This window comes from Phymastichus coffea, unplaced genomic scaffold (genome assembly GCF_024137745.1).
Source record: "Phymastichus coffea isolate CEN01 unplaced genomic scaffold, Cenicafe_Pcof_1.1 PCOF00095, whole genome shotgun sequence".
In the NCBI taxonomy this organism is placed as follows: Eukaryota; Metazoa; Arthropoda; class Insecta; order Hymenoptera; family Eulophidae; genus Phymastichus; species Phymastichus coffea.
This window is the reverse complement of record NW_026706906.1, coordinates 1,010,390-1,025,387: the sequence shown is the minus strand read 5'-3', so window position 1 is coordinate 1,025,387 and position 14,998 is coordinate 1,010,390. Positions and strand designations below refer to the sequence as shown.

The 14,998-nt window shown below is 42.9% G+C and overlaps 1 protein-coding gene across 16 annotated transcripts in view; it reads left to right on the top strand.

Annotated features, from left to right (window-relative positions):
* Positions 1–2,282: 2,282 nt before the first annotated feature.
* Positions 2,283–14,998, top strand: part of LOC131669637 (heterogeneous nuclear ribonucleoprotein R-like) — a 30,543-nt gene continuing 17,827 nt past the window's right edge. For 7 of the 16 annotated variants that reach the window (XM_058944646.1, XM_058944655.1, XM_058944654.1 and 4 more), the window contains exons 1-10: positions 5,266–5,329; positions 6,540–6,928; positions 7,282–7,389; positions 7,476–7,652; positions 8,910–9,045; positions 12,582–12,787; positions 12,864–13,013; positions 13,084–13,253; positions 13,342–13,460; positions 14,605–14,619. In XM_058944646.1, the coding sequence (XP_058800629.1) occupies positions 6,542–6,928; positions 7,282–7,389; positions 7,476–7,652; positions 8,910–9,045; positions 12,582–12,787; positions 12,864–13,013; positions 13,084–13,253; positions 13,342–13,460; positions 14,605–14,619 (1,468 nt within the window). In that variant the 5' untranslated portion in view covers positions 5,266–5,329; positions 6,540–6,541. Of the gene's footprint in view, positions 2,494–5,265; positions 5,330–6,539; positions 6,929–7,281; positions 7,390–7,475; positions 7,653–8,909; positions 9,046–10,812; positions 10,949–12,581; positions 12,788–12,863; positions 13,014–13,083; positions 13,254–13,341; positions 13,461–14,604; positions 14,620–14,998 lie in introns of those variants that run through there. The other 9 variants (XM_058944649.1, XM_058944659.1, XM_058944662.1 and 6 more) reach the window with 5 other exon arrangements.

The window sequence follows — 14,998 nt, the reverse complement described above, 5'->3', positions numbered from 1 at the left end:
ATAAGCTTACGCAAGAGGCGCTATTACCGATTGTAAATGTTGAAAAAAAATCACAGTATGAAGAAGCGAGAGAGAGAAAGAGAGACAGAGAGAGATAGCGTTTTAAAGGATCGGCTGGTTTTCCTGCCCGGCACTTAAAATCCCTCTCTTGGATAGGAGACGCGGCGAGAAAAAAGACTCTCCGGCCGAACCAGTAGAAAAAGTCAAGAATAGTCCGGCCTCATAGATCTGCGGCTCCCCTAAATCTAGCGCCTCGACAACGAGCGACAATGGGGAGAGGGAGGGAGGGGGCGTATAGACGTATCTCGCTGGAACAATGGGAAGGGCCCAACTTTAAACCACTTTCAAATATTGGACGAATCTTCGGCGAAAATGAAGCCGCGAAGAAAGTGAACGTTCGACTGCAGAAATGGATGTCCGCGAGAGAGAAGAGGAGCATCGAAGAGATCCGTGGCGCTGCAAAGACGCATGCGATACAATCGTCATGTGCAACGATCCACGCACACAGAGACACAGGCAGGCAAGTAGACAGGCAAGCAGGCAGGCAGGCAGGCAGGCAAGCGCGCGCGCCAGAGAGAGATTGGTGCTTTAGAGTGTGTCTGGTCGAACGAGCGTACATCCAAATATCCCTCTCCATGACACCTCGAGACGGAGCGGAGCCTCCTTCCCCCCTCGCGCGCTCTCCGGGTGCACAGGAGCACGCAGATCGCGGGGAACTGGTTGGTGGTGGCTGGCGGCTCCCTTCCATGTGCACACGTCGGCTCGACTCGCACGGGCAGGCGCGCGTGTGTTGGTCGGCTGGTTGCTCATTGTCGTCGGTGCGCGGCGCTGCAGCCGGCTGTTCAAGCTCCTCGAGCAGAGCCCAACAGTGTTCTCGGCGCTCAGTCCGATTCATGCATCACGGCTATGTAGGCAGAGCGCCGCGCGGCTCACCCTGGCGGCTCGATTCAACCATCATCGTAGCTCTGTGACGCGCCGCGTCCACTTCCTATCACTTGCGCTGACCGGCCACCGAACAGCAACCACTTCCCGCATCCGCACCATGTCGTTCAGCAGTTTCGATCAAAAGTGACAGTTCGCCCGACGTCGAATAGTGCCAAATTTGCCCCCGCAGTTTCTCAGAACAGTTTCTCTCGGCCTCCCCGGTTCGCGGTATATGCACAGTGAGCAGTCCATCCGCGATCCTCCCCCTCCCCTCATCGACAAGTGACAAGTGCGCGAGTGCTACGAGACACACACACACACCCACACATACACCCGTCCACCCACGGCCATCCGCACACACGCCGCCAAAGCCTACAGAGCCTCCAAATTTTTCACCTTTGTTTTTTCAAGAGGAAGAAGAAGAAGAAGAAGAAGAAAAAGAAAAAGAAGAAGAAGAAGAATAAGAAGAAGAAGGATAGCATCGAACCAAGACGGACCAGACCGCGGCGGCGCCGGTCTCCAAGAGCAACCCACCATCGGCAGCATCATCACCATCGTCGTCCCGGAGAAGAATAGCAGCGGCGCACCAGTAATCATCCCGAGGAGACACAGCATCGCCACGACGACGATCACGACCACGACGACGAGGAAAAAACGCAAGAAAGCCAACTGCAAGAAAGCCCGCGGTAACGGATGGCTGCCAGTCCGGGATAACTGCTAGCTCTTAAGTTTCCTATTGTCGTCATCGTCTCTCGAAAAGGAACCATACTAGCCTTAGTTATACGTTGCGTTATCATCGGATTTTTTCCCTTTCTAACTGTAAACTACCTTAATTGTAAGAAGAGGCAACGCGAGCGATCATCGCAGGATTACCCAGCAACAGATAACAACAAACGACAGACTCGTTGTTCTCGCGTGCTTGCGCGAGAGAAGCACGGCCGGACGTACGCGCGCGCGCGCTCACGCCGAGCCGCGGAGAGCGCTCGCGGCCGTACGCAGACGGAGAGAAAAAGAGAGAGACAGAGAAAGAGAGGGACGAGCGCGCACGCACGCATACGCGCACCTGCAGCGGTGCAAGGAGCTGTTGCCGCGCCAAAGTAGAGTCGAGTGCGAAGGAAGGAAGGCGGCGCAGCCGCCGCCGCCGCCGCCGCCGCCGCCGCCGCCGCCGCCGCCGCCGCCGCCGCCGCCGCCGCCGCCGCCGCCACCGCCACCGCCACCGCCACCGCCACCACCACCGCCACGCGCAGCAGCATTCCCGCAACCAGTCCGCCTGTCTCGGTGTATTCCGGGCTCGCCCGGAGGCAGCCTCGCTGCACGCGCTCTCCCTCCGCCGACTCGGCAGTGTGTGTCTCCGAGATGCGACGAGTGTCGCGCGCCGAGCCCACCTAGCCGCGCTCAGCTGAACGACAGCGGCCGAACGGCTCATCCACGAGCGCGCCGAGGCCACGCCAGCGAGCTTCCCGGAGCAGCGGCCCCGTCGAGTGTGCGTGTCGACCGACCATCGTCGTCGTCAACCGGCGGCGCGACCTGCTGCCGCATCGCTCTCGCACCGACCACTTCACGACCAAGGTATCGTTCGCCCCCTTCTCTTGCCCGTCGGCCGGCGGTGTCGTCTCCTCGCACGTGAGCGAGCGCGCCGGCCGGCGCCGGCACCCGCTACGCGCGTTGCATCGATCCGACACGCGCCACGCCGCGCGGAGGGCCGCCGAGGAGGCCGCCGCTCGTTCCCGCGCCGGAGACTTTGAAGGCTTCGGTGGCTCCTCCGCGCCGGGCCCCCGCCGCGCCTCCGCCGACCGATTTTCAAATTCGAATGTGCGCACACGCGCGCAACCGTTACTCAGCGCCGGAGCGCACGCACCGCGAGCTCAGCAGCCCGCCTGGGGGGAAATTGCATTCGCGCTCACGTGCGCGCGGCGACAAAGGCCAGCCGCTCGCGCGTACACGCATGTGCAGACGCCTCGGCGTTGCAGGCGCGGCTTACTCGCTGCTCCCATTGTCGCGCTCTTTATTATTTTCCCGCCGGCTGTCTGTCGTTGTGCGCACACATTTTCCCATGTGCACGCGATGCACCTGCGCTGAGCGACGACAGAGGGAGAAAGAAAGGGATCGCGGTCGCGCGAAAACTCGAGCAGAGAGAGATCGGGGCCCGAAAAGCGCGCAGAGCCGGCGATGCACCCAGTCTGCAAAAAATGCAGTTTGCAAAGAAGCACAAGTGGCGGGAGGGGGGGGGGCAGAGAGAGAGAGAGAGAGAGAGAGAGAGAGAGAGAGAGAGAGACAGACAGAAAGAGCGAGGTTGAGAGTCGCAGCCGGTCGAGTAGCTAACGAACGGCCGAGCGAAAGGAAAAGAGAGAGAAAGACGAGCGAAGGGGAAAAAGAAGCGAAGGGAGAGCCGGTTCGTTGTTCGCCAGCCCGCGTTGAGCGAAAAAGAGAGAGAAAGAGCGAGTGCATATGCTGCAAGTACGCGTGTGTTGGTTGCTTTTGCAGAGAACGTCTTTTCTTTCACACATGCGCGACGATTTAAATTCGGGGATTTATTTGTTGTATTATGCGCATTGTAGAGAGAGAGAGAGAGCCGCACGCCGAGAGAAGAGTGAAAGACCTAAAGTATACTTTTCCTTTTTGCTGTTGGGTCCACGACATTTTTGTTTAGTCTTGGCCCAGACGCAAAGTTCACGCTCTTTCTACTCTCTCTCTCTCTCTCTCTCTCTCTCTCTCTCTCTCTCTCTCTCTCTCTCTCTCTCTCTCTCTCTCTCTCCCTCTCTCTTTCTCTCTATGTCTCGCTCTTCTCCTTTTTTCTCTGCCGCGCGTGTAACGCTCGGACGTTATACAGTAAGTGGGCTCGCACCAGAGATGCCAAGTTTATTGTTTGTACGCCTATGGGGAGACGCACCACGCACGTACTTGTTGCGTTTCGAACGCTCGACAGACGGGAAAGGAAAAAAAAACGTGGCACGCGGAGATCCGAGCCAGTGTGTCTTTTCGGTCCGTCGGAAAATTGGGGATTTCCCTTAAGTAGAAAAGTGCCGTTTGGGTCAGCCACGCGTGCGCCTGAGTTTTCCCTTCCTCGTCTCGTCAACTTTCTCTTCATTGACAACCTCGAGCGAAAATTTGTAATTGAACGAAGTCGATGCATTTACAGTTGCCAAATTTAGCGCTACCTGGTTGAAATCGACAGTGGAAAGTTTTCTTGCACTTTAAATTGGGGCAAAATTTCGCGACCTTCGCTGAAGGACTACCTGTCGCGCTCTCTCTCTCTTGCTTCACTTTGCACAGTTGCTCGCGAAGGTGATTTACTCGTAAAATTATTTCTTATCGGCAACGAGTGCCTGTACTTGAAATTCCTGTTGATATTTCTCTTTGTTTATTTTTTTTTTCGTCAGCCACCGCTAAAATTAATCAAGCGTGTAATCGATTCAATTGAAATTTCGTATCCATTGTGGGAAATATCGCGTTACCAAATCAATTTACGACTTCGAGATCCGTCCTAAAAAGCTGTCGCGTACACAAACGTATCGAAAAAAAAGAGCATGCAACCGCATCCTAACAATGTGCCGAACTGTTAGCCGTGCGCACAAGTGTGTACGGCAATAGATCGTTAGATAGCCGTCCAGCGCACAAAAGCAAAAAAGAATCAACGGATAGTCATACCCAAATCAAACTCGCACGTACACGTGGATTTCTATTGTCCGAACTTACAAACGCGGTGGCGGTCATTCATAATCGTGCATCATAACATGCAATTAAATGTGATTACACAGTGCCGAAATCGCCGTACCCATCTGTGTGCGCGCGCTCGCCTAGACCGGCAAAAAAAGGGTCACCCCATTAGGTCGTCGCACAACCTGCGTCCACCTGTCAAAGCACATACGACAGACAGAAAAATATGGACTAGTGATTCGTCATATGCACGAGTCTCGAGCAAGAAGAGCCGAGAGAGAGAGCGCCATGAGCGATGGGCATGATGCAATCGATCGAGCTTATGGAAAAAAGCACGTGGCAGCCAAAGCTGGAAAAAAGGAAAAAAATGGAAAGTTGGCAAAAGAAATGGGCAAATCACGTTCGATCACATATACATGCCGTCGGTCTTTGCGCGTCGTTTTGTGAGCCCCGTAGTGTACAGTACTTACAAAGCGGCGAATCTACACTCTCGCGCCCTCGCGAGCCGCTGTCGGTAAGCTGCCACGCGCAAGCGAAGCAAGCAAGCAAGCAGCGGCAAAGTCGCCATTTCGGTCTGTGAGCGGCCGTGTATGTGTGTGTGTGTTTTTTTCGCGGGCCCCCACCAACCATCCACCAGCAGCAGCACCAGCACTTCCACCTCTCTTGTGTGCTTCGCGAGTCTCCGTCTGCCCGTCGCGCCGTCCACAAGCCGAGTGTGTCTCGCGCAACGCGCGCCCTGCCGAACAAGGTATACACATTTTTTTGCACAAACGTGCTATTCCGTCTGGAGGATCGCTGGGCCAAGTGTTCAATGGCTTGCTTCAAATTTATGTGTTCCAAATGAAAATCGAGCTTGCATGAGAGGAAAAAGTGCGCGAAAAACGCAGAGTGCAGAAAGAAGAAAAGAGAGAGAGAGAGAGAGAAAGAGAGAGAGAGAGAGAGAGAGAGAGAGAAAGAAAGAGAGAGAACGAGAGAGAGAAAGAGAGAGAGAAAGAGAGAGAGAAAGAGAGAGGAGGAGTCGAGGCGACGCCACGGAATATTCGCACAAGATGGAGAGTCGCGAGCAGCCATACGCGCGCGCGCACGCGTGTGTGTGTGTATGTGTACGTGTATACGTGTATACGTGTGAGTGCGCGCGCGAATCGTGCTCGTTCTCTCTCTTTCTCGAGCAGTGCAATAAACTGTTGCCGCCGCAACCGGCCGGCGTCAGTTTCGATTTTCCTCGAGAGCGGCTATTGTTAGACGCACTGTTTTTTCTCTCAAGCTCTCGGCTGCTTATCGCGCGCGCGTTCGAAGCAAGCGAGCTTTCGCGAACGGTTGCATTTTCCAGCGTCTCTCTCTCTCACTCTCACTCTCTCTCTCTCTCTCTCTCTCGCTCTTTCTCTCTCTCTCTCTTGCTTTCTCTCTCGCTCTCTCTCTCTCGCTCTCTCTCTCTCGCTCTCTCTCTTTCTCTTTCTCTTCTCCCTCGTGCGTACCAGTATAGGTGACTAGGCGACGACTATATAGTACAGGACGCGACCGAGCGTTGGGTGGAAGGGAGGGAAAATATTTTGGTCTAGCATCTTACTCCTGCTCTCCGTCTCTGTCTCTCTCCCGCTATTCCGCGCGTCGACCGAAGCGAAGCTTCTTAGCTTGCGCTCAGCGACCAATGTTGCGTTCCTACGCGTTAAAAAGCTCCAGTCGAAAATTATCCGAGCTTTCTTAACAAACAAAAACAGGTACATTTGTTGAAGCGCTGATCTCGAGTTCGTGGCATTCTGCTTATTGTTTACACAATTGTTGTTTATCAACATCTTATCTAATTCAATCAAAAGATATGCTATTGAGATTGATATTTTACTGAAACTTGCAAGAAGGGAAAATAAAACGTGATTAGGATCATTTTGTCATAAATATATCATTTATTTATTTAACTGAGAACAATTGTTTCTAACATTGGTGTATTTTTATTTTGTTAGACATGGCAGAAGGGAACGGGGAAATAAAGGCGGAGGACAAACAGTCCAAAGAAGACATGGAGTATGTTGAGCGAACAGAAGACTATTCCAAGCTCATAACATACGGGCTCAATGAGAAAGTGGCTGGCAAGCTGGATGAGATTTATAAGACTGGAAAACTAGCTCATGTGGACTTGGATGAGAGAGCACTCGATGCACTAAAGGAATTCCCCGTTGATGGAGCACTCAACGTACTCACACAGTTCCTTGAGTCAAACTTGGAACATGTGTCCAACAAATCAGCCTACCTCTGTGGAGTCATGAAGACCTACAGGCAAAAAAGTCGTGCTGGTCAGGGAACAACTAGTACAAGCACAACACCTAAAGCACCTGATGAAGATAAAATCAAGGTATTTATCACTCTGTTATCTTCATTTCTCTACTTGAAATGTGTGCTTTGTTACATAATTAATTGGCAGCCTGAAACTCTTGTCCAAATTAACAGTTTATTATCTATTCAAATTTTTATCAAAGTCATGATTTTAATATTATTATATGCAACTCATTTGCTGGCTAAAAGGTTGAAAGTCTTATAATTAAGATAAGTAAGTAGATAAAAATGTGTATGTTCAGACAAATCATAGTGACAGGCAATATACTGCTTCTGGCTTAAAATAACAAATCAATCATTGATTGTAGTTTTGCTTGTTTTGCTTAGATAATGTTCAATATTAAAAATTCCACTAATTTCTTTAAATCTCAGATGATACTGGAAAGAACTGGCTATCCGCTGGATGTCACAACTGGACAAAGAAAGTATGGAGGTCCACCTCCAAACTGGGAAGGTCCAACGCCTGGCACTGGTTGTGAAGTAAGATCCATTACAAAATTTCAATTGATCTATTAGAAATTTCTCTTTTAAACCATTTTTTTAATTAATAAATTCCATTTATAAAGGTATTCTGTGGCAAAATCCCCAAGGATATGTATGAAGATGAGTTGATACCTCTGTTTGAAAAGTGTGGAAAAATCTGGGACCTCAGGTTAATGATGGATCCCATGACTGGTACAAACAGGGGATATGCCTTTATAACATTTACAAACAGGGATGCTGCGCAACAAGCTGTCAGAGACGTATGTTGAACTCTATTCATAGCTTAACACAACTGTCCTCCTTGTATCATGAACAATTCTTATCTTTTCTCATTCCCATTAGTTGATTACCATGCCGCTATGGACTCATTGGATCTCTTTATTTATTTATTATTTACAAAACTTTCTTGACAAAACGAATGTTACAAAATTGTTATTGCTACCAGAGCATATGCTTAATCAAAATGTTTAACTTTTAATTTGCTCTTGATTTTTACTTTATTTTTTTCATTTATTTATATCTTTTCCAAAATCCTTATCTTTTAGACTGTACTTTTATGTTTATGTTAAACATTTTAGTTAAGTGTCAATATACCTATATGTGGCTTGTTCTGTGTTCGTGTTTGTAGTAGTTAACTATGACAAGTGTAATACATCCTTTATGTCAAAAAATTCATTAGCATAAATTTTCTTTCTTATTAATAAATTTTTGAAGCAAACCTAATGAACAATCCACATAAAATATTTTTTTTATATATATGTCCCTGACCATTTTTATTCATAGTTCAAGTACATATACGCATACTGACATCCAACTTGAATCCCGAAACAAACATTCATGTGTTGTAATGGAGACTTGCACAACATATATATAACAGAGTTCTACGGATGAGTTTCTTTTCCAGCTCTCCTCTTTGCTCAGTGGGCAAAATTGGGAGTGGAGAACCTTCCTGGACAAATTAAAAAAAAAGTAAAATCAGAAAAATTTGGCTACTTAATTGGTTAGGGGTGTATTTAATTACTTAATTGGTCTGGATAAAAAAAAAATTGTATTGGACACAGTGACAATTTTTGTAACAAAATTGGTTAGGCTAAAAGATTTGTTTACAGGAGTGCAAAAGCGCTTAATTATATGCGCGAAAGCACATGAGCCGGTTTCCTATCTTGTGAAGATTCGAGCTACAAAGTGCATACTAAAATGGAGATCCACGCCATGCTATTATTTATCGAGCATTATTTTTAGTTATTATATTAAAGAAACTAAACTCGAATATTTATTAATTTTTACTCTAAAAAATTAATAAATATAATACGAAACAATTTGGCAATCGTAAAAATGTCTACTTCCCTACTTTTGGCTTATTTTTTCTTCAAGAAGAAAAAAAAGGCGGGAAGAAAAGTCATCTTTTTTCTTTACTTTGTGTCTCTAAATTTCTTTTTTCTTTTTATTTTTTTAAATTGTTTACGAAATCATCAAAGAAAAATTAGGCATGTGTGTGTTTTTTCTTCATCCCACAGCTCGATAATTACGAAATAAAACCCGGCAAGAATCTGAAAGTAAACATTAGTGTTCCTAATCTACGACTTTTCGTGGGGAACATACCAAAGTCAAAAGGCAAAGAGGAGATCTTGGACGAGTTTGGTAAATTAACAGGTAAAGTGAATTCGAGGCGTGTGTTTACCTATACCTTGAAAAAAAGAGCAACAAAAATACCTACCTATTCACCTGCCTCTTCTTACTACCTTTGTAATAAAGTAAATCAGTTTAAGAGAGTGGTAGCTTATAAGTAGAGTTGGTCTGCATCATGTATTTTTGATACTATGTCACTAGTTATTTTTTTATATTATGATATTGAAGCATCGGTTGAACGAGGTCACAACTCGAATCCTTTCGAATTCGACGAGCGCTATTTTTCTTCTCGCTGTGTCGATTCGACGTGAGATCGATAGCCTCGCGATACCTTGGAACGCCTCTACTTTGAAATGAAAAGAAAAAAATCTATTGGTCAGTCTCCTTGCCTCTCGGTTTATTAGTGAACAGTAAAACACCCTTCTGGTCCAAGTCTTCTATTCCTCTCATATTATTTAGGTTAAGTTATGAGTTAATCGCCCTTTCACGCTTGTTGAAAAAGTTGCACATGTTCATTAATATTTTCTAATAGTTCTTGTTTAAATATGTGCAATTTTTTTATGCTGAGCGCGCATACTTTTTAGAAAAAAAAAGTTTATCATATCTCAGTAAAAGCAGCCTTTCTTTGTCTTTCCGCTCTCCTCTGCATTTTAGAAAGTACGTAATAAAAAAAATTGTCAATCGTCGCTCGATTCCTCCTTTCTGAACAAATAAAGCCTTGCAAATAAGTCTCTACACATATCTTTCTTACTGCTTTGTCAACTTTCGAGCACTATCGACTATCTGCGTTTCTTTGATTTTTTTTGTATTCTCCGTATACTCGATTGATGCAGATGACAGCCTTGAGCAAATTGCCGGCATACATAGAACCAAGAAAGAGGAACAATTTGTTGAGTGACGCAAAGCTTTTTATACATCATTAATTTTAAGGGAAAGAAAGAGTGAGTAGTTCTCGAAACAGTCTCGTGTTGGAGATTTGAAGCGAGAACGAGATTTGGTATTTTTTTCTACTTTGGTACACAACAAATGTTCGAAGCGAGAAAGTGAAAAAGAGATAAGATACGAATGTGTGTGCGCGCGCGCTTGTGTGTGTGCGTACGTGTGTGTGTGTGTGTGTGTGTGTGAGACAGAGAGAGAGAGAGAGGAACTGCACTTGAGCGCTTAATTCTTGATAAGCAAGTTTACGCGCGTGCGTGTAAGTGTGAGTTCCAGTTTACTACTGGTTTTATCGCAAAGTTATCAATCGCGAGCGTGTTCTTCTCTTTTGTAAACCAAGGTAGAAACAAATACGAAATGTTGGTGAGAGAGAGAGAGAAAGAGAGAGAGCGAACGAGCGAGAGAGCGAGCTGTGAAATTCATGACTGAGCCTGAAAGCATGGGGGTTATTGGGAGACGCCACGTGGACCTGCTGGGGCGTGAATGGCTCGCTAAGAAACGGACAGGCACCTCACGATCCGTTCCCTCACCTGCACATGTTCCTTCTCTGCCTATATTTTCTCAATGTGCGTCATCCTCGAAGGTCACTTGGTTGTTGTTGATGTGTTTTTTTTGTTTATTTTTTTTGAGAGAGAGCAAAATTACTTGACAACGAATTCATGAGAAAAGAAACGCAATAAAAAAAACGACTGAACAGATAAACAAAAACTACTTACCTCGACTGTTATGTACTATTAAAAAAAACCCTTTATACTTTCCCCAAAATCACATGGTTATCATTGACCCACACAGAGCTAAAAAGAAATTGAAAAAGGCAAGCCTAATTGGCACTCTCCTTCCACATTATTCTTACAGCTGAATGATTATGAGATTCGGAAAGGGAAAAAGATTGGTGTTACCGTGTCTTATAACAATCACCGCTTGTTTGTGGGCAATATTCCAAAGAATCGAGACCGAGATGACTTGTTCGAAGAATTTACGAAGCACGCACGTAAGTTTACCATCGCCCTTCAATGAAAAAATCAGCAGACAGAAGTACGAAAGATATGTACAACATTCCTACCCCCGAAACACATTTGTTCTTGTTTTTCTATTACTTTGTTACTGTCAAGTTCGAAATTATTTTTAATTTTTTTGTAATCTTCATTTTCTTTTTTGTTTGTCCAACAATTGTAAAACAAAAAATAGCCGTCCCGGTGAGCGTGTGTCTGTTGTGAGCGATTGAGTAATGTATACAACTTACCAAGTTCAACGTTAATAATACATGTCCGACGCTTCTATAATGTGGAACACTCAAGACTAAAGGAAACGTTTTTTTTTATACTCATGTCGGATTAACCATCTGTGTACGGTGATTAAACAAACTAATCAATCTATATATTTTTTCTGTTTCTGCGAGCTCTTTGCATGTCGAGAGCTGCAGATAATTTCGAGATACAGAGAAACGGAGAGACTAACAGCAGCACCAAAATTCAGACGATCGAAGGAGTAGACTATACATCCAATGTATTAGACCTATCCCCGTATCCAGATAATCTCATATAGATCAAGCCTCAATAATTTTCTGTTCCTAGCACGGAAAGAGAAAACCATTTTTTTTTACTTCTTTTGTTTGCCGATAGACCTTTTCTCAGATCCCTTCTTTTTCACAGACTGTTATGCATGCCGATTACAGAAAAAGATTCATGACTCTATCATTACTGTATACGGTTTTGGACTGTCCAATTGGCAATGTACAGTAATTCAAGTGTTTCACTTGAGACATGTTTTTTTATATCGTAGTTGTGGAGGAAAACTTGGGTACGGCTGAGATTTATTTTACATAGTTGTATCGATTAGTTAGGTGTGTGTATTGCTTTTGGGTTTCGTTTTTTTTTTCTTTGTTTTTTTTTTCATTTTTTTATTCTCATGTTTGTTAAACAACTTTTTTATAATTCTATCTGTGTGTTTTCAAATGGTGGAAGAAATTGAATGCGATTGGTGTTTTTCTCTCTTTTTATATAAAATGAAATGTACAAGATATTTGCATTTTTTTCATTTGCTAATGCGAGTGGTAGGTTACTGTATTGTCCAACAATACTACTTTTGTTTATTAATGGAGCTTTTAAACTGAGAGGAAGGAGAGTTGAACCATAAAACAAAAACCCCAAATGATTGAAAAATAATAATGCAACAGGGATTTTTTATATATTTTTTCTCTCTTTTTTTATTTTTTTTTTCTTTAGTTTGTTTGTTTATTTCTTTATGTCTTTTTTTTGTTATCATCAATCACCCATCATTATCATTAATAAATTCTAATCATAACAAAAGAGAGAAAAACGATTCAAATATAAGATAGATAAAATTGGTCATTCATTAATTCATTCATCAAAAATTCATTATTTCACGTTGAAAGACAGAATTTTGAAAACATCAAATTTCACTCTTGTTTTTGGCTCACGAATCATTTAAAATTATTATTTAAAAAAGATTTTGTTTGTTTTGTATTCATTAATCATTCATTATCGAAACGACATTTATTTTTCAAATCATTTTCTTCATTCGCATCACAAGTTTTTTCGACAGCTCAAGTGTGTGCGTCTATTGAGATGTGTGTGTTTTTTTTTATTTTTTCCCTGCTATAGCCGGCCTGACGGAGGTGATAATCTACAGTTCGCCCGACGATAAGAAAAAGAACCGTGGCTTCTGCTTTCTGGAGTACGAGTCTCACAAAGCGGCATCGCTCGCTAAGAGGAGGCTCGGTACTGGCCGCATGAAAGTTTGGGGCTGCGACATTATCGTTGATTGGGCCGATCCCCAAGAAGAACCTGATGAACAAACCATGTCCAAAGTACGCTTGCGAAAATTCGACTTCTCGAACGACTAATGAAACTTACAGGAAACTTATTAATTGTTTGACTTTGCAGGTACGTGTTCTGTATGTGCGAAATTTGACGCAAGACTGTTCCGAGGAGAAATTAAAGGAAGTCTTTGAACAGTACGGCAAGATCGAGAGGGTGAAAAAGATTAAAGACTACGCTTTTGTACATTTCGAAGACAGAGATTGTGCTGTCAAGGTAATTGATTGTTTTTTAATCACTCGTAAAGCTCATGTCCTCTTTTGTTTAATTTACGTTATTATTTCAGGCAATGCGTGAATTGAACAACCGAGAAATTTCGGGTTCTCACATAGAAGTGTCACTGGCGAAACCACCATCAGACAAGAAAAAGAAGGAGGAGATGCTCCGCGCACGGGAGCGCAGAATGATGCAAATGATGCAGATGATGCAAACCCGTGGCGGATACGACAATGCACTGTACGAATTTTTATTTTGTTATCACATCTAACTAAGAATCCCGAAAATGTATAACAATCCACTGACATAATTTTGTTCAATTTTTCAGTGGATCTCCCTCTCACCCAGGCATGATGGCCGGACCGATGCCAGTTCGCGGACCTGGACAAGGCCCTCGTGGCACTGGAGCAGGTATGCGTGGACCATTGACGCGGACTGACACCTACGGTAAGTCAGTCCTGAAAAACGTCATTTTTTTATTATTATTATTCATTTATATATTTATTTGTGAACAGATAAGCTACTTACCGTTTTTTAAATATTCACTTTATTCGTTTTGTCCAGTTAAAAAAAATTTTTTTTTATTTACTCTTTTTAATATTCAATGTTATTTATTATTTTGATTCATAATTTTATTTGAGATATTATTTTTCCTACCTCACCAATGAATCATCCCCAGTATACGCTTAAAAAGTTTCAAAGTTAATCATAACGCAATGAATAATTAGTGAAATCGGTAAAATTTTCGTATGATTCAAACTATATCAAGAACATTGCGTTTTAAATGTTTCACACAATTTATCGAAAAAAATAACTTTCTATAAATTTAATTCAACTTATAATCATCCCGCATGCTTGGAAATTTTTTTATCTTCTCACTACAGCCCTTTTTGCTTTCGCGCATGATAATTTATTTAAGATGTCGGTTCTGAAAATCAATCACTCAAGATAATTTATCTTTACAAACATTTTTCTACTCTCCTTTCCCGATATTTTATACAGATAAAAACTATAAAATATGAGATAATGCAACAATAATTTTACAACATTTTTCCTTTTTCTATAAGGTTGTAGTGAGAAAATAATGGATTAACATTGCTAATCAATATATGCTTCCACTTTCATTGATTAACTCATAATAATTTATCTTCAATTTGTACAAATGTTACAATCTCATAATACCAATGTACAAACCTTGGTACGTAACGATTTAGTTTTTTCACAAACTACATTTTTAAAACATTCCGTAGATTCATTCACTCGTCTTTACTTCCATATCCAATCATTAATCTAACCTTTTTATTTTCGTTTCAATTGCTAATAAAAATTATGCATGCATGTATTGTTTGTTTTGTACAGTTACATTTTGGTGCCACTTAGCACTTTGGTAAATGTTTTATTTCAATACGTACGTTTAAACGACTATTAAACAAGCGCATTCGCAAGAAAATAGACTCAAATTATTTTTCGTTGTTGGTTTTTATTTAGTTAGTGTTTTTTTTTTTATTTTTATAGTTTTGTGAGCGTGCGAAAAAATTTTATTAAGACTTAACGTACGAAGGTATCATCAAACGAAATAATTTATTTTCAGCTCTCAAGGAATTAGGTAAGCCGCGAGACATGTTGAGAATGATAAATGCGCCGTTGTCTCAATTATCATTTGTAGTCGTTTCAATTTTTATTTTGTTTCTTTGGTTGAGTTATATGAACTATTGGTTCTATAATGCCTGCCAACTTTCATCATCAAAAACTGACATTTTAAACAAATTATAAATATAAAGACTTAAATTATTAACACAGAATGATATTCAAAATTACTTTTAATTAATAATATTGAAAATTTTTTTTGAGTGTTTAAATATGTTAGTTGGCATGCATATTTTTATATTATTTTAACTTGTGGTGGTAGGGTAAACATTAAGAGATTCTCGTTTCACTTATACTTTGGTCAATAATAATGCTTTCAAACATGAATAAAATTTTCC